Raw genomic sequence first — 17754 nt, forward strand, 5'->3', positions numbered from 1 at the left:
CCGCCCGCCGCCGCCGCCGCCGAGTCCCCGGGCCCCGAGCGCCCCAGCGCCGCCTCCCCCCGGGCCGGGCCGGGCCGGGCCCGCTCCGCCCCCGCGGCCGGCTGCCGGCGCGGGCTGCCGGGCCCGCAGTACCGGCCGGGGGCGCCGGGGGCGCGGCTGAGCCGCTCTCCCCGGCGCTGGGAGGCAGCGGCGCAGGCGGAGCGGAGCGGTGCGGGGCTCGCTGCTGCTCTCTCCCTGTCGCCGCCACAAGCCAGCGGCCGCGGCCATGGGCGTCCCGGGCCGCCCGCTTTGTGCCGCCGCCGCCCCGCCGCCGCCCGCCGCCCCGGGCCGCCGCTGCTGAGCCGCATGGGCCGGGCCCCGCGCCGCCGCCGCCGCCGCTGCTCCGTGCGGGTGAGTGAGCGAGCGGGGAGGCGGCCCCGAGCCCAGGCCCTGCGCCGAGGCCGCGCCGGAGGCCGCCGGCGGGCGGGAGGGAGGGAGGCGCGGGGCCGCGCCGGGCGCCGCCGAGCCGGCGCTAGGCCGCCCTGGGCGCGGAGGGGCGGGGGGGGCGGGCGGCCGCGGGCCGGGCCGCGCCGCGGAGGGCGAGCGGGGCCGGGGGCGGCGGCGGCGGCGGCGGGGGGCCCGCCTGGGTCGCCTTCCCCCGAAGTTGCCCGGGGGTGGCGGGGGGCCCCGCGCGGCGTCCTGTCAGCGCCGGGGCTGCCCGCGGAGCTCTGCCCCGGCTCGGCGCCTCCCGCGGGGCAGCTCGGGGCGGCGGGGCCCGGCCGGGCCGGGGGCCGGGAGGCAGCGGAGAGGGGGGGGTGGGGGCGACCCCCTCCGGGGGAGAGGGGCGGCCGGGCACCGGCGCCCCCTCGGCCGGGCTGCTCGCCGGCGCCCGGCCGCTCTCGGCGGGCACCCCGCGGGGCTCCCCCCGGCCGGGGCGAGCAGCGAGCGCCGCCTCGCCGCAACAATGACCGACCCGGCCGCGGGGCCGCTGCCCCGGAGGGTCCCCAGCGCCCAGGCGGCGGTGAGCGGGGACCCTCACCGGGGAGCCGGGGCCGAGTCCAGCGCTCGCATCCGTAACCGGGGTGGAAACGACCTAAAAACGCAGCACGGTGCGAAAAGCCAGCCGCATTCCGCGGGGCAGGGGCAGGGGCCGCCCGCCGCGGGGGGCTGGGGCTGGGTACGAGGGCGGCGCTGGCCCCGGCGGTGCCCGGCGCGGGCCGAGCACACGGGGCCTGGCCCTGCCCGCCGGGCGCTGCTGGCCGCGCCGGGGCGGTTTGGCGATGTGCGGGGGGCTGCAGGGCCGGGCACGGCCGAGGCGGCGGCTCTTGGCTCAGCCGGGGAGAGGGAACGGGGGAAAAACGGCAAAGCATCCCAAAGACGTGCTCGTTGGGGTGGGGTGAGCTTTGAGAGGGAGGCCGAGCTAAGATATCTTGCCTGGTGTGTTTTTCACATGCAATTGAGTTAATCCAGTGCAAGGAGTAATTCGTCAGGCAGCTGGTGCTCTGCAGCACTCGGGGCTTCGAGGCTGATGCTGTTCTGTGAAACAAGACTTCTGCTCCTGTCTTTAAATGATGAAGTTATCTTGTCGAGCGGCAGAAGTAGCAACCCAGGGACTGCCGTTCTCTGCCTTCCCCTCCTTTCCCACACCTCCCATCCTCCATATTGACTCGTTGCTCTTCTTACAAACGTCCTACTTGATCAGATTTCCTTCTCGAGGTGGTTTTCTCACCTTCCTTTGATGACCTGAAATTTTCCCAGGCTCGTAGCGTGCAGTGTTGTTAGCGTAAATGAACCTTTTCTCAATGGCCTGTCTACAAAAAACAGTGCCAGAACTGAGCTCCTGTGCTAACATGCTCATCTGAAGCAAGAATGCGGTCCAGATGCCCAAAATATTGGGGTCAACAATGCATCTGGATTCCCCTAGAGCTAGATGAGGCGACGCAGCGTATTTCTGAAACGCGGAGGTTTGCGAGGAATGTGGCGCTGGTATGTCACTTGAGTGTACGAAAGCCACCTGTGTTTGATTAAGGTGCAGTCTCGCTTTCAGGACTAACTGGATATTCTTTCAAAATATTTTTCACAAGCCTTAAATTCCTGTTTGGGGATGAGAATTTCCTAGATCAGTAGCACGATAACAGCACGCTGACCTTAGTGTGGCGTGGGCCGTGCAGAGGAGTCGGCGGCAGTGCAGAAGGTGGCACGTGTCCCGTGGCACCACGTGGTACCTGAGCGTAGAACTCTTGGATGTGGGGAGTGCCAGATCCAAAGGTCCTGTAAAACCACTGGTGTTGGGGAAATTTGCCGCTGTTTTAGCGTAGCACCAGCCGTATCAGTGATGCCGAATGCTGGATGTAAAGTTTTGGGATATTCTGTAACTCTCATTTTTAGAGCGTGCCTGATTTGAGCCCGGTTCTGCGCTCTCTGAAGTTGCCGAGAGCTTTGCCATTGATTCTGGTGAAAAAGAAATGTTAATACAGTAACGGTGCAGAGCAAAATTAGTGCTTTTTATTCTTAGAGTGTTTATTTATGGTGATACTCGCTTATTTTTTTCCCATCTGTTTCAGCCGAACAAACTTGTTTACCTTGGAGCTACAAATATTGGTGATTTGAGATCTGAGCTCATCCCCCACTGTTCCTGTGCAAGCAGAGACCAGAAAAATGAATATCCAGGGGAAAGGCTTCCCCTTGGACCTTGGAGGAAGCTTCACCGAAGATGCTCCGAGGCCACCGGTTCCTGGTGAGGAGGGAGAACTCGTGTCCACGGATCCAAGGCCAGTTAGCCATGGTTTCTACTCCGGTAAAAGCGATGTGGTTAGAAATGAGACGTCCACAGCAACACCAAGGCGCTCCGATTTGGATTTGGGGTACGAGCCCGAGGGGAGTGCTTCGCCAACTCCACCCTACCTGAAGTGGGCCGAGTCGCTGCACTCCTTGCTGGATGATCAAGACGGTATCAACCTCTTCAGGACTTTCCTGAAGCAGGAGGACTGTGCGGATCTGCTGGACTTCTGGTTCGCCTGCAGCGGCTTCAGGAAGCTGGAGCCGTGCGCGTCTAATGAGGAGAAAAGACTCAAGCTGGCAAAAGCTATTTACAAAAAATACATCCTTGACAACAACGGCATTGTGTCCCGGCAGATCAAACCGGCCACAAAAAGCTTCATCAAAGACTGCGTCACGAAACTGCAGATTGACCCCGACATGTTTGACCAGGCCCAAACGGAGATTCAGTGCATGATAGAAGACAATACCTACCCTTTGTTCCTTAAATCGGATATTTATTTGGAATACACGAGGACAGGTGGGGAAAGTCCAAAAATTTATAGCGATCCGAGCTCAGGGTCTGGGACAGGTAAAGGGCTACCCGGTTATCTGCCGACTCTGAACGAGGACGAGGAGTGGAAGTGTGACCAAGAGGCCGAGCCCGAGGCCAGCAGGGACTCAGCGCCTGCCAGCAGGCTCACGCAGAAGCTGCTTCTGGAGACGGCCACCCAGCGTGCCGCCTCGGCTCGGCGCTACAGCGAGGGGAGGGAGTTCAGGTAGGTGAGCGCCGGGGCAGCGTCCCTTTTGCGGGGGGTGGACTGGGGAGCCGCCGTGGGCATGGGGGTGATGGGAAGCCTTGGAGGACCTTGGGGGTGGGGAGCATCCACATCGGTACGGGATGGCGTCGTGGGTGCTTTGGTGGCATGCAAAGCTTTATTTGAAAGTAGTCACAGGTTACTTTAAGGGTGTCTTTGGCTGTTCCTGTCTGATTGCTCCGAATCATCCCCGCAGCATGTTCCTCACCTGGGGAAACTGCCACTGGGCGTGGGCTGGAGGCAGGTAGGGCTCGGTGGGCAGCGCAGGGCCACGGGCAGCCCTCGTGGGCGCACAGGCCACTGAGCAAGCTGCAGTTTCAGGTTGGCCGTAGCCCACACCAGCAGAAGGTCCACATTCAGTTACTGTAATGCAGGCGAGTACAGCTTGTCGTAAGACTTCTCTCTGTAAATGCACCAGGAAATTGTTATGATGAGCCACAACTAGAAGCTGCAGGAAACTTGCAGAAGATACTCTCACCTCGACAATGTTTATATGAGTGAAATGGGGTTCACGGTGCTCCCTGATGATGGTGCTGCTTTGCACACGAGATTCCCGGTGCTGAGTTCTAGCGGTGTCAAAGTCAGAATCACTGAATCCAGTTAAAACCGTTCCCTGCTGCAGCTCTTCCCTTCATCAAAGTAATTGCTGTTTTTCTTAACTGGAGCAGTTGCACAGTTTTGCAGCCTGTTTTTTTTCTGGGTCCCCCACCCACTTCCAGCCAACATGGATTTTGAAACTTGCTGAGAGCTCAGTTAAAATTCCAGACAATTAACTTAGCAGGGAGCTCTCTGGGATCAATAAGCGTGTGTGTGTCTAACCCTTGCTGAATCAACAGAACCCGGCCAGAACACATTCCTACTTTTTTTTTTTTTTTATAAATAAAATCTCCTTGTTTTAAGACCTGCTTAGACTAAAATCTGACGCTTTGTGAAGATTACGAAATGAAGTAGCTGAACTGTCCTCTTCAAAGCCGCCTGCCTCATGAAAAGCATTTCTGTGTTTAATCTCCCTGGGCTGTCCCTTTAGGCTGGCAGCTGGAAACGCATCCCGCCCCGCGCAAGGTCTCGGCGCCTTTCAGCTGGCAAAATGTTTTCGGTTTGATTCTTGTTTTCTTACAGATTTTGAGGAGGGGGTGTTTGTTGCATGTGAAACTCTTGGGGGGAAAAAAAATAAGGGGGGGAATTTGTGTGGACTCCCACTGTTTTAATCGGGAGTCAAAAAAAAAAAAAATCCCAGGGTCTTGGGACTTTCCCATGGAGTTAATAAAAACCTTGAATGTCTCTTGAAATGCATTTTCACTGGGCAGTCGGGCACTCACCATAAGCGAAGGATTAGAAAAGTCTACAATTTAAGTATCTTTTTATTTAAGCGATAATGACTTTAAGATTGAAAATAACTTATTTGAGTTCAGATGTGCTTAGTTTCCTTACTAGAGCAGTTAGCAAAAACCTGAATGCAAGACTACACTTCTCATCTCCAGCTTCAGAAAAAAATGCACTTTACCCATGATCTGAATATATCTGTGCCAGATTTTAAGATGGTTTAAGAAATGTGCTGTGAAATAGAAGCATTTTGGAGTAGAGTTCCTCTGTCTTGGACATTTTCATACCAGATTGGATCAACATGAAATAACTCTTTACCTGGGGGATGGAGGTCAGAAGAAATGCATTGCTATTAATTTGTAGCGTCCAACAGCCTGTCATTGTGGCTGCTGATGATCCGTTGACCTGTGGGTTGGGGAGGCACAGAAACATTTACCGTTGTCACTAGAGCAGGAGTCATTTCTCAGCCTGGAGTAACTGAAGATAAGTGATTTATTTTTTGAATGTTGGTAGGTCAGCTCTAGTAGTGTCCAGAGCATCGCTATGGAAGATGATGCTGAGCTGCGTAATCTCTGCGGTTTTTTATTCTAAAAAATCTGCTGAGATGCTAATTTATGAGGTGATTGTTCCTCTTTGTGCAAGACCTTGTGGTTGAATTAACTTACTTCATGGATGTTGTACAGCAATAGCTGTCTTGAATAAGCTGTTTCTTGAGCTGTAGCATCTTTATCCTGCAGACCTTTTTGTTCATTTACTTTCTCACCTGAGTAACTGTGCTGGAAGCTGGTGGAGCTGCTTGCAGCAAGAAGCAGTAGCTGCGTGCAGCATTTGAAAGGCTGGGTCCCAATTTACTTTGAAAATTTCCACAAACCTTTTTTTTTTTTTGCGCATGTGTGGAAGAATTTCTTATTTCTGTTCTTGAGGGAATGTTGAAATAAGCTGTTTTGCATTATATCTGAGGGCCTGTTTAATCTTCCCAAGATTGAACTTCCATTCCTTGACTTCCATGGAAACCCTAAATAAAGAGGAATCTGAGCAAATGCAATAGAAGTATTTCTCTGTTAGCAAATGAGCATCTTGAATCAGCTCCAAATTTTTTTCAGCAGAAAGTTCGTAAATCTTGATGCAGTAGCTCTGCTCTCGGGAGAGCAAACATAAAAAATTCCTCAAATGGCAGAAGACAACCCGTTATTAGTGTTGGGTGTTTTGAAGGTGTGCGAACGTGCATGCGTGTTTGAGAATATCCTGAAGCCAAAAGCATCGCTGTTACCCACTGTGTTTTTGTATGCATAGGAAAAGGCCAATAGTCATTATAGTTAGGCTCCTGCAAATTAATTGGACATTGGTCATGGATCAGTGAACTTCAAAGAGGGCAACCCCCGAAGATCTCCGGCATTAACTCGCAGCTTCCGAAAGTGACACTAACGTGGTTGTGAGGGCGGCTAAATCGTTCATTAACCTTCTGATGCGCTGGGACGGCGTTCCTCGGATCCCATGAGCAGAAATTAAACCCGTGCCTGAGAACCACCCTGCAGCTTAGGTTTCGAGCGCTCCAGGAAAACGCCCACATCTTAAAAAATTGGAAATTTGGTGTTTGGTGGTGAAAGGCTGCAGTCATGTCTTTTGTCGGGGTTTCCTCTGCTGCCTCCTTAGCTCGGCGTTGGAAGGGGCTCGGCTCCCCTCCCACTCCCAAAGCACAGGCGAGCAGCGCTCACAGCCGTTGCCTTTGCTTTCTTCCCGTGGTGGGAAGTGAGAAGAACATATGGTGTTACCTGCGAGCAGCTCTGCCTTCGTCTCTTCGACAGCCGAGCAAACTGGGAGGTTTGGGTTGGTTCTGCCAATTGTTTTGGGTTTTGACCCACGTCATGAAGTGCACAACGTGAAGAAAAGGAAACCTGGATGATGGCGATGAGAGGACACACGGTGGTGGGTGAAGTGTCCAGTTGTTGGATGTTGAGGAGTGTTGTGGTGGAGCTGCTATGCACAGGTGGAGAAATTTTGCAAAGAGGGCTTTAATATACACATGGGTTTGTTTTTTTTAAAGGAAGCTGACTGCATGATCCGAGCTTTAATTTCCACAGTGCCGAGCTGACTGAGCTGATGGCGTTTCACAAGTGTTGGTGGTTCAGATGAAAAGGATTCATGATGTGTTCTCCACCAGGGCTGGTAGAAACCACCAGGAGAGCCCTTATGCTTGTGCCCACGTACTGGCAGCCTCTCTGGACACGTGTGAGGGCAGCTCTCCCCAAAACATACAGCCAGCACTTCTTCCTGTCGGGGTATGCAGAGAAAGCAAGTGGAGAAAAGCTGAAGGTGCATTAAATGGGATGTGACAACCTGTGGTCTGAGACAATGCAATGACAAATAGTAACACGGAGAGGAATGGTGTCGGCAGGTTCAGGGAAGTTGCAGGATCTCTCCATTGTTTAAGCAGCATAAACGGTCCAGCGGTCAGAAGCTGGGCCTGCATCAGAAAGAAGCTGACATTTAGCTGGCAGACCTAATTTTGAGGTTTGCTGCTTCGTTCATAATTAAATATTAAATTGCACGCTTCTGACTCAAGAGGTGGTGAAGGAATCGGTGTTAATTGTACCGAACGGGTGAAAAACTGGGGATGCAAAATCACAAGCGCTGATGCAGGAGCAGTCTGTGTTTAGAAAGTTTAAGTCGTGTTACTGTCTTACTGATGCTTCTTTTAACTGGGGAGGCAGCATGTGCATCTTGGAGTTAGGTTATTGAAGCTTCATGAGACCTTGTTTGATGGAAAAAAAGGAGCTACTGGATGTTACACCCATACGTAGATGCGGAAAGAAAAGTTTTGGGCGCTTAGCTTGAATTAAAATAGCTGGGCCCATAACATCACTTGTAATCAATACAACCCTAATTGGAGTCTGTGTAGAGCAGTGGCTATTTCCAATTTTAAAGAAAATAAGTTATAGAAGAATAGTTTTCGTTCTGCATTGTTCTTGAGAGAAGTTAGTCTAACGGGGAGGTGGGGTCTGATGCTAGTAGCGGTAAGTGGTAATTTAGTGACTGGAGCACTGTAAAATATCCAAGACAAAGACTGATGGTGGTTTTGCACAGAAGTTACGCCAGCTTTTTTAAATACATTGTTAAGCTGATGAAACTTCTGCGTAGAAATGCTTACATTAACGGTGTAAAGTATTTATACTGGCGGTTGCCAAGTTTTAAAATGGGTTTTATTTGAAGAAGAATACCTTTTGTGCCCATAGCTTTGCCTCTACTCAAATCAAGATGAAGAAGTGGTGTATTTGTTGTTTGGTTATGGATCAGTGCTTTGGCTTCTTTTAAAAGACAGGTAGTTAAGCTTTTAGCACTCTCTTTTGATAAATGAATGGCGTTTTCTCCCCTCCTCCAGCAAACAACTACCTTATTTTGTTGTGATCAGGTTTTATTTGGGTTACAGAATCTTTTCTCTTAAAAGGACAAAAGGAGAGTTATATCCCCCTCTTTTTGGTGCTGGGGAGGTTCAGGTTGGACATGGCAGAAAAAAAATCTTCATGAGGAGTACAGTGCAGCCCAGGAACAAGTCACCAGAGGGGAGGGGATCTCCATCCTTGGAGGGCTTCACGGCTGGCTTAGACAGAGCCGTGGTCTGTCTGGTCCAGTGTTGGTAATGGTCCTGTTGTGACGTGCGCTTACGATGATGGCACAAATCATGAAATACTATGTTTTGAGAACCAGATTGGAACGTGGGCTGGTTTGGGTTCTGCCTGGTTTCAGAAAGAATTGGGTGCTAAAAGGCTGAATGGGAGCAGAAGGATCCCAGGACACTGAGAAGTGCCCCCAGGAGGTGGGCCATGATGTGGTACACCTTGGTTTTGATCTGCTGTTCAACTTGGCTTTATGTTTTAAGAGTTTCTTTGTTGTTGCTATAATAGACTAATCCCTTGAATAATTAGTTACCATTGGATGTTTCAAAAATGACTGTCTCTTGGATGTTTTCCTTTAATAGTCTGTTAGATCCTGGATTTATTAACTATTGAGACAGACTGTGAAATCCTGTTACGCCAGGCTTTCTTGGTGGAAAAGGGACCGAGAAGGGTGTGGGGCTGCTGGGTGAACACACGCTGGCCTCACATTAGGGTAGAGCTGTTGACTTTCCCACCTTCCCAAGCCGTGCAAGAAGTCCTCCCTGCCCGCTGGGCTGGGTCGCTGACTGCCAGAGCGCACCATGGTTGGGGGTCATCCCTAGGTTTGGGGCTTCAGAAGGTGCTCCAGGAAGTTACAGCACTGTGGCTGCATGGTGCAAGGCCGGGCGTTTGAAACAAATCATGGACCTGGTTTTATTAAATGGGTGAAAAGATCTGGTTTCACTATGTGTAGTGCAGAAAACTGCTGTTTTTTAAAAAAAATCTCAGAACGGAGGTGCTGATACCCTGAATCAGTTCCTGGAAATATCATTGGATTATTAGGCTCATCCTTAAATCCATTAAGCAAATTACAGTTAATCAGTCAAATAAAAGAAGAGAGATCTTTTGCAAGGCCCTGTCTTTTGAGCCACATGCAGAAGCTGTAGTAATATTTTAATTTTCCATCTGTCAGTGAATGTATTCAATCACTTCGCTTCCTTATGTGGAGGATTTGAAATTAGAAACTGAGGTTAATTATCTGCATTAAACGAAATATGTGAAGACCACAAAAGCAAAAACCTTCACAATTTGATATGGTCTGTTAAGCTAGGCAGACTGTTTCAGGCAGAGAGGGGTTATTTTTCCCAGTTTTGTTCCAATTGAAGGGTTTTAGTCACAGTAATTGAAATGATTAAAAAGTCAAATTGCTGGTGAATATAATTCTGAGCATCTTTCTGGAAAGATTTGACACTTGGTTGAGAGCAGGGGTTGGCTCTGCTGGGCAGCGTGGGGCAGCCAGTGTTGTGCCGTCCCAGCGTGGGTGAGGCCACTTGTCCTTGGTGCCTCTTTATCAACCTCTTCCATGGCAATGGGATGTCATAGCTCTGCTCTAGGTTAGCGGAGGTGATTTGGAAGGGGAACCGTACCAGAGGAGAGCTATGCCTTTGACTGTATGTTATATAAAACGAGTCTGACACCATCCATCCTAACGCCAGTAATTAGCTAATTACTGCCTGCTTTGCTTGGAAGTGCAGCTTCAGAGTCTACAAAGAAGACAACACTCTTGGAAATACACCATCCCACAGCAGTCACTGGTTTGGGGATGATTTGTTTGTTAAAAGGCTCTGTGTTTTCCTACCATACAGTACACACATGGCTCAGGTGTGAACTGCACCCGTCTCTGCTCGTCAGGGGCAAAGCTGCCCCTTTGCTGGTGCAGCCCTGAATACCCAGCTCTGGGCACTTCAGGAAAGGTCTGACTCTTCTGGAGACACGCATCTTCTTGTCCCCCTCCACCGTGTGCCAGAGCAAGATGCTTTGCCTGAAGTCACGCTCAGAAATTAAATTGTAGCAGGTCACGCTTGCGTGTCAAAGCAAAACCATCGTTACTCGCAGCCCTGGTCTGGGTTCTTCACTGTTGTAAGGCAAGTCCAATGAATTTAAGTAGAACCGTTGCAGTTTTAAGTCAGATTACCCAAATTCTATAAAACCCTTGTGGAAATTGGATTTTACCTTTGAAGACTCCAGAGTGCACCTTTGTGGTAAGACCTGGAATTTTTTTGGTCCTGTGGACCCCAAGATACAACCTATCCTTAAAGTACCAGCTTTTAGAAGGTCTTTAGCTGATCTAAATAGCTAATAGATGAATAGCTTTCATCTATCCTGATGAAAAACAGTGGAGGGAGGGAAAACTATAGCTAGAGGGAAAAACCTCTTTGAAATACCCCAGTTAGACCTTATGATAGTCCCTGGACCTACCTCCAGAGCTAATGACCAGAAGCTGTGGGGTTTTATTCTTCCTTTGGCTCTCTGGCCCCCGCATATTCCCTGTCCTGTTGTGGACTGGAGAGTCTCGGTCCTCTCCCTCTCTCCATTTTCATGTTCCTTTTTTCTGGAGGTTTAGGTTTTTGTTATTTATCTCCAGTGTTCAGAGAAATGCTGGTGCTGGAAGGAGTGGTAGGAGTTGGGAGGTGGGATTGCCTTCTTTCCAGCAGTCCATGTTTAAGGTGGGTTAGCTCTGCTGGAAAGCCATGCCTTCGGTGTTCAACAGATTTACCCTATTCAATCATGAATTTTGGTCTTTTTCTTGGCTGGCAATCAGGATTTCAGACTAGGTGGGATTTATCTGTAAGAGGAGCTTCTTTGTTCTGCCACTGCTGCCAGGCTGGTCCAGGCGGTTGCTTTGGGACCTCCCGCAAGGACATGTATTCACGTGAGATCGATCATTTTGTAGCTGAGGACCTCTCCAAGCTTTCACGACCAAAGTACAAATCAGAGCCAAGTCGCAGGAGAGCTCCTGGGAATTACAGGTAGGATCCAGAGCTTGTCTGGTGTGGGGACTCTGTATCCAGCTGTAGCTACTGGGTTTGATTAACTTTGTCCTGGCTTTGCCCCACGGAAGTAAGAGCTGTAAAACCATTTGGCACCAGACATGCAAATGAGAGCTGAGATGAAGTGACTGTTACCCTCAAGGATCCCAAAAGAGGAATCAACAAATAGAAATTATTCTATTAGCAGGGGCAAAGTTCACAGGTTAACCATCGTGTCAAATCAATGAAATACAGCCTTGATCTCCTGCACAAGGGCTTTATTGTGTATAAATAAGAGTGCCTGAGCAAAGACAGCAAGTTCTTGCACTGTACCATTTGCAGCATGCTGAAGAAAGGGAAGCTCTGTACAGATTGCAGCACGAAATGCCTCCTTTGGACATCGGCTTTATTCTGGCTTCAAAAGATTGTAAAACATGACCTTGGAACCTTCTTGCTCTCCTTATGGCCCTATCCAGATTGGATTTCCACAGGGCATGTATTTTTTATTTTTTTAATAAAAAGTTGGGGTCTTTGGCTAAGAAGCCTTGTCTTTGTACTTCTAATTCAGTCCATGTGACTGTCATAACATTTATTTCTTAGGAAATGAAAAATGTTCCTTCCTGAGCAGAGGCACAGAAGAAAACTGTTGGGTACGCTGGCAACCTCAGGTGTGTGCAGCGTGTGTCTTCTGCTGATCTGCTAGCACTTGATGAAGACCGTCACCCCAAGTCCTTTGTCCTTGGTCCATGGCTCTGCCATGAAAAGAAACAGCAGAAGCTGCCTTCTTTGTTGTGGAAGTATTTATATTTAATGTGTCTTTGAACATCTGCACATTCAGGGAAACTTTGTTTTCCTCTCTTGGGAAAAGCTACTTGGAAAAGGCTCACTTGACCCTCTTTTCTTCAAGATGGACCAGTGCTGGCAAAAATAGACGAGTTTAAAATGAGATGGAAATAGGCAGTGAAGGATGTGTGGATGTGTCACTGCAGCTAGGATTTGTCACATTGTAAAACAGCGCTGTGGTTTTCCCCTCCAGATATATGCAGTGAAGTTTGTGACCCGGGGGTGATTTGAGTGTTGCCGGCTGGGGAAATGAGCCCAACTGGAAGCATTTGGGAAGGCAGGACATCCTGCTGCCCCTGAGCAGTGGGTTTGGGTCTTTCCCAGAAGAGGCTGGAGGAGCCTGCTAAAATTGATCCATAAACCTTCCTCCTTCTGAAGAGAGGAAGCTTTCCAAATGGGCATGGGAAAAACTTTCCTTTGGTAATCCTGGAGATAACAGGTCACGCAGCTTCACCCAGTGATTCTTGCACAATAACTTGTGGTCAGGCTGAAGTGTCTATTTTAGAAAGGCATCCAAGTGATGGGAGGTCACGCAGCATTTTTGTTATCTCTTCTCGTGGTTGGTTAGTTACTCTCACTGTTCCCAGTGTGCTCCTTATTGCTCACTTCAGTTTGTTCTAGCTTCAGTTTCTAGCTGCTGGGTTTTGGTGTGTCTTTGCTGGCTTTAGAAGCTCCAAATACTTTTGCATGTTTGAAAAAAAAAACCCTACTGAATGGGTGTGAATGTTCTCCTTAAGTGGCAGCAGCCTTGTTATGGAAGGCCCTTTGGTTTTATTAGACTTTTCAACGCTCAGGTCGACTGTTAAACAAGCCGTAGCTTGTCATGGTTGACAAACCTTCGTTCTGGTCTCAGACCTAACCTACCAGTTTAAAAGGCAGTATTCTTTTGTGTGCAGGTTTCTGGGTGGGGACCATCGGGCTTCTAAGGGAAATTACCTTGTGGCCTCTCTTTCCCCCTCCCACCTCAAATAAATTAAGTTTTGTGTTAACCGTTCTGTCACTTTGAAAGGCCAAAATAAATGTCAGGCTATGTTTTAGGTTTTCTGCTACCTGAGGTGGTCTGCTACACACTAAGAGTGCAAGTAGGTGGGAATATGTAATTATATTAAAAACAAAACAGCTGCATGATCAGTGTCAGCAGCTGAAGATAAAATGTAGAAAGTTTTCTTGAATGATTCATCCATAATTATTTAAAAACATGTTGAATTTATTCTTAAGCTTTGGAGGAGAATTCTTGCAAGGCTGGCGTTTGCTGTCCGTGATGTTTATACACCTGAGTAAATGCCTGTCTCAGCAGTTTGTTGGTGTTGAGTGCTCCAGATCTAAATCCCTTCAAAGGTAAACCCAGCACACCTTTGTCTCTGCTGGCCTTTCTGTCTCCAGAGTTTTCACTGGTGAGGTAGAACCAGTCGTAGCAGTGGCTGGCAGTAGCATAGGCAGGGTGCTGAGGCTCACACCATTTTAATAACTGTTTCATGCAGATTTGCTCTCTGTAGGTTTAGATGGCAAAGGCTGTAGCAGCTAGATGACACAAATACACTGATGGGACTGGTGTAGAGGTGGTTGGGGAGCAGCTTTGTGTGCCCCCAGCCACGACAGCCAAGCTGTGGGCTGTATCTGCGCTCCTCTCTCTACGTCCTTCCAGCAGTATCTGTTGTATGGATTGGAGTGGTCTGGGGAAGAAGGGAGGGAGGTTCCTTTGGCTGGTCCCTCTTGGATGGCTGGCCACATCTGATTTTAGGGGTGTTGGAAGGTACAGCGCTTTTCCTTGGGGCGTGTCATTGCATGTGCTGGTGCTTTTTGCCCAACTGGGCAAAACGCAGTGTTCTTATTTTCAACTCTGGTATTCAGGAGAAGGTAGCCTGCGCTGAGAGAGGGGCATTTTTCACATGCTTCTCTCTCGGTGATTGCCAAGAAGTTGGAAATGTGCTACACAACTGACTGAAAATTGTTCGGGGTTGTTGTTGTTTTTATGCTAACATAGCACTGGCCCGACTCACCGGCCTAGATAAGCATCCGTGCAGGGCAGGGCTCTTGCCCACGTGGCCGGGAGGGCAGCTGGCACCGCAGTGGGTGTCACTGCGAGCAACCAACGCCTTGCAGTTTCGTCAGGTTCTGGGAGCGTTTTTCCTCCAGCGAGAGGCACGGCACGGCACGGATGCCTGCTGCAGCCTGCGCTGCCTTTCGCCTTGCTCCGCTGCGGCAGAGCAGGGAGAGGAGGGGAAGGATTTCCGAGACTTGACATCTCGAGCTGATCCAGACGTTAGCAGGGTGCCCTCAGTCCCTTGGGACAGCTCACCAGTCAGGCTCCACTGCTCCATCGTGCTGCTTGGCTGGAAGAGATGAGCAAATTTAAGGAAGGCAGAAACCCCGGTGCTTGTTCTAGCCCCTCTCCTGCTGAGCCCTGCTGCCTGCAGCTGCGGCTTTAGTCAGGAGCTCAAGGAGGCTTTTCTGATCTTGCAACAGCCGTGGCAGGAAAGTCAGCTGGCCCCATGTTGATCTGTTTTCCTTTCTTGATGCAGTGCTGGAGCTCCTCTCCTTGAGAGCCAGCTATGCCTTGCATGTATCATTGACTTGGGCACTCTCAGCCTGGGAAAGGTGGCTTGTAGAGCTGTCGCAAGTAAGCTGATATCCCACTGATTTTTATAGTGAAGGTGCTGGCCTTGCAGTCCTCCAGTGCCTGCCCACAGCTCTTCCGTATGCTCAGAAGGGTAGATGTATCCTACAGCTCATTAGATTTGCCTCACCAATGGTAGGATATACTTGAGAGGCAGCAGTTGCTTGGACTCCGCAAGGTCATCTGGGTTTTGGTCCCTTACGGTGACGCCCTGAGTCAGCTCTGCATGGATTGCTCTCTTTCTCACCTCACAGAGGTTATTCTGTCTGGAGCCATCAACCACATTGCCAGCAGTCAAGCTACGAGCAACCCTTTTTCTTTGTTAATTGCTGCCTGTGGCTTGGCACCAGCAGTGTCAGAAACCCTCCCAGGTAGCCCATCTTGGGCTGTGGACTTGGGTGTAGTGTGTTGCCTCAGGTGGTATGGAGTAGCCTAATGCTCTCACTTCCCAGCTTTGGAAATCATCCTGGAAGCCTGAGCTGAAGAAAGAGGGTGGGATTGGAGCCAAACCTCTCCTTCCAGATGGGACAGTAGTGGCAGGAACACCTATTGTCCACAAAGGTGTTGCCAAGCCACAGAAGGCAATTAGCAGGGAAGAAAAATGTGTTTCCTTTAAAATTTGATTTTTAAAAATAGTTTTTCTTGTTAAATTGAATGTATACACATTGATATGCCAAGTAGGCAAAATCGGGATTGTAAGAGCAAGCATCTGAAATTCTCTCTCATGTAGTTAGCAACTTCATAAAACAGGCAGGTTTGTCAAAGAGGATTGTATTTAGTCCTGAGTGATAGCTGAGTATGAACAGGATCTATAACATTGGGTTTACTCTGCCTTTTTTCACAGAGGACAAGTAAACCAGTCCTGCAGTATGGCAGAGAGGTCTCTTTCTAACCATATCGTTACCAATGCAGTTACGGTGGAGATAGTTTGAAAATACATTTTTCCTCCTTTTCAGGGTCACCTGTTAGCGTTGCAGATCTAAACTCTGTATTAAACAGTCAACCTCTTCGGGCCTTAAAAAGGTTTTCACAACCTCTCCGTTCCATACAGAGACCCTTCTGTACCAAGTCCCCCTCCCCAGCTGAGCTGCAGCCATGGTTTGTGTTTGTGCTAGGCTGCTGGATTTCACCTTTACTATCTTAGGGCTCGATGCATCAGTTCCCTCTGTGTTACCATATCTCGAGCGTGAATTTGGAAACAGAGAGCAGGATTTCAGGGGTGGGAAATTCTTCTCCGGTGCTGGGGTGAGCATGGAGAAGGGGGAACACAGAGTGGCAGTGCTGTAGCAGGGGAGGAGCGGAGGGCGATGGGGAAGCATCGCCTGCCCTCTGCGACCTGCAGTGATCCAGCCATGAGGAGGTGGAATAGAGAAGAGTGTAGATGGTGTGGCCCTGCATTGGCTGGGGACCTGCTGACCGTGCGAGCTGTCAGCAGCTGTTTGAGGTCAGAGTGCCCTCCAAGTCCTGGAGGAGTGCCTCATTAGTGCTTTACTACTCTTCCTATCTCCCGCTCCCCATATAGACAAAACAGGTGTGCGTCGCTTCTTGGAGAGAAGTGTGTTAAACCTTGTCCCAGGCTCTTTCGAGCATGTTGTTGGCTTTCCTTGGGTTAATCCTTCCTCCTTGCTCTTTCCATGGTTCCTGTGATGCAAGATCAGAAAAAACTGTTTCAGTATCTCACCATAGCTGATCATGATTTTACCTCTCACCGGATTTCTTAAGATACTCATGCTGTCAGTAGGTACATCAGCCATGACCACCCTACCTGGTGCTGACAGTAGTCCCGCTTCAAGCTGGAAGTTGGACTACTCTGCTCATCCAGAGGACCTTCCAACCAATACCTCTGTGACATTAGTCTTTAATTAACTACCAAGCAGGTCGTCCTCTGTCACGTGCATGTCTGAAGGACTTCATCAGCTTTTATGCAATGATGAGCCCTGCAGAAATTTATATGCTCATATAGTTGAAGTAATGGCACTAACAGCTGGATTGGTGACCAGGAGACAGGGAGCCATTTCTGCAAAGAACAGTGAAATAGAATATGAGAGCCCTGCTCTGAGCTGAAAGTGCAGTTCCAGCAACCCAAGCCACAAGAGCAAGGAAGAGCATTTTTTTCCCCTCAAAAAATATGCATCGAAAGTGATGGATGAAACTGCTATACTGTAACAGCCATCTACTGTCTAAAAGGTTAGGCTTTAAAAGGGAGAAAGGTATGTTTCCCTTCCTCTCAATCATTTAATGATTTTTAGTTTGCTGTTTGATCTTAGTTCTCATGCATTGACTGCACGGGAGCTACAGCACTGGGTTACAAATAAAGCAGGTGGCTGTTCCTTTAAAAACTATAAGGCTGAAATAAAATTATGCTGTATTAAAATCGAGCATATTTTTCAAATAACAGAAATAGAAGGAATGGATTTTTTTGTTGTTGTTTAGACTTGGTGTGCACATTATGATCCTTCCATTTTTTTAATATCTGATCTAAAATCTGTTCTCCTGATGGTGAATTTCTCTTTGCAGCGTGGTGACCAGAGGTCCTGCATCTCACCTCCGAGGCCAGCTAAGGTAGAAATGGGCAATACACTATTTTTAGAAATCAGCAGTGATACATTCCAGGAACTCCTGCAGTATTTTTCAGAACTGAGTTTGAAAGTTTTAAGCACAGATAGGGAAATATGTCATCTGTGTAAATTGCTCTAAATTACCTGCAATTTGTTGGGAGTTGCCATTTCTAAGTGCTTATTGCAACTGTAGATATTTGAGGAAGCTTTTGATTATCCTGAGCTTGTAAAATGTAATTGGCTATTTCTTAATTGTTGTCCTCTGTGAAGTATAATTACCTGTAATGTAGAGCTTTTTATTTGTCAATGCTGCAAACAGGAACTCAAGAGTGTCTGATTGAGATAAGTTTGGGGACTCCACCATGACTTGTAATTGCACCAGGTAAGTTGTTTGTACTGGGACTGGTCTCTCCTGTAAAGTCCTGGAGGTCTTCAAAGAACCTAGAAGCCTTAAAT

At 49.2% G+C, this 17754-nt stretch overlaps 1 protein-coding gene across 5 annotated transcripts in view; it reads left to right on the forward strand.

Moving 5' to 3' along the window:
* The first annotated feature begins 236 nt into the window (after window positions 1-236).
* AXIN1 (axin 1) overlaps window positions 237-17754 on the forward strand; it is a 76787-nt gene continuing 59269 nt past the window's right edge. For 4 of the 5 annotated variants that reach the window (XR_012631057.1, XR_012631058.1, XM_074885410.1 and 1 more), the window contains exons 1-2: window positions 237-390; window positions 2544-3515. Coding sequence is in view for 3 of the 5 variants with exons in the window: in XM_074885410.1 (XP_074741511.1) it covers window positions 2638-3515 (878 nt within the window). In the remaining 2 variants the exon portion in view is untranslated. Of the gene's footprint in view, window positions 391-997; window positions 1089-2543; window positions 3516-17754 lie in introns of those variants that run through there. The other variant, XM_074885411.1, reaches the window with a different exon arrangement.

This window comes from Strix uralensis, chromosome 16, assembly GCF_047716275.1.
Source record: "Strix uralensis isolate ZFMK-TIS-50842 chromosome 16, bStrUra1, whole genome shotgun sequence".
NCBI classification, from domain to species: domain Eukaryota; kingdom Metazoa; phylum Chordata; class Aves; order Strigiformes; family Strigidae; genus Strix; species Strix uralensis.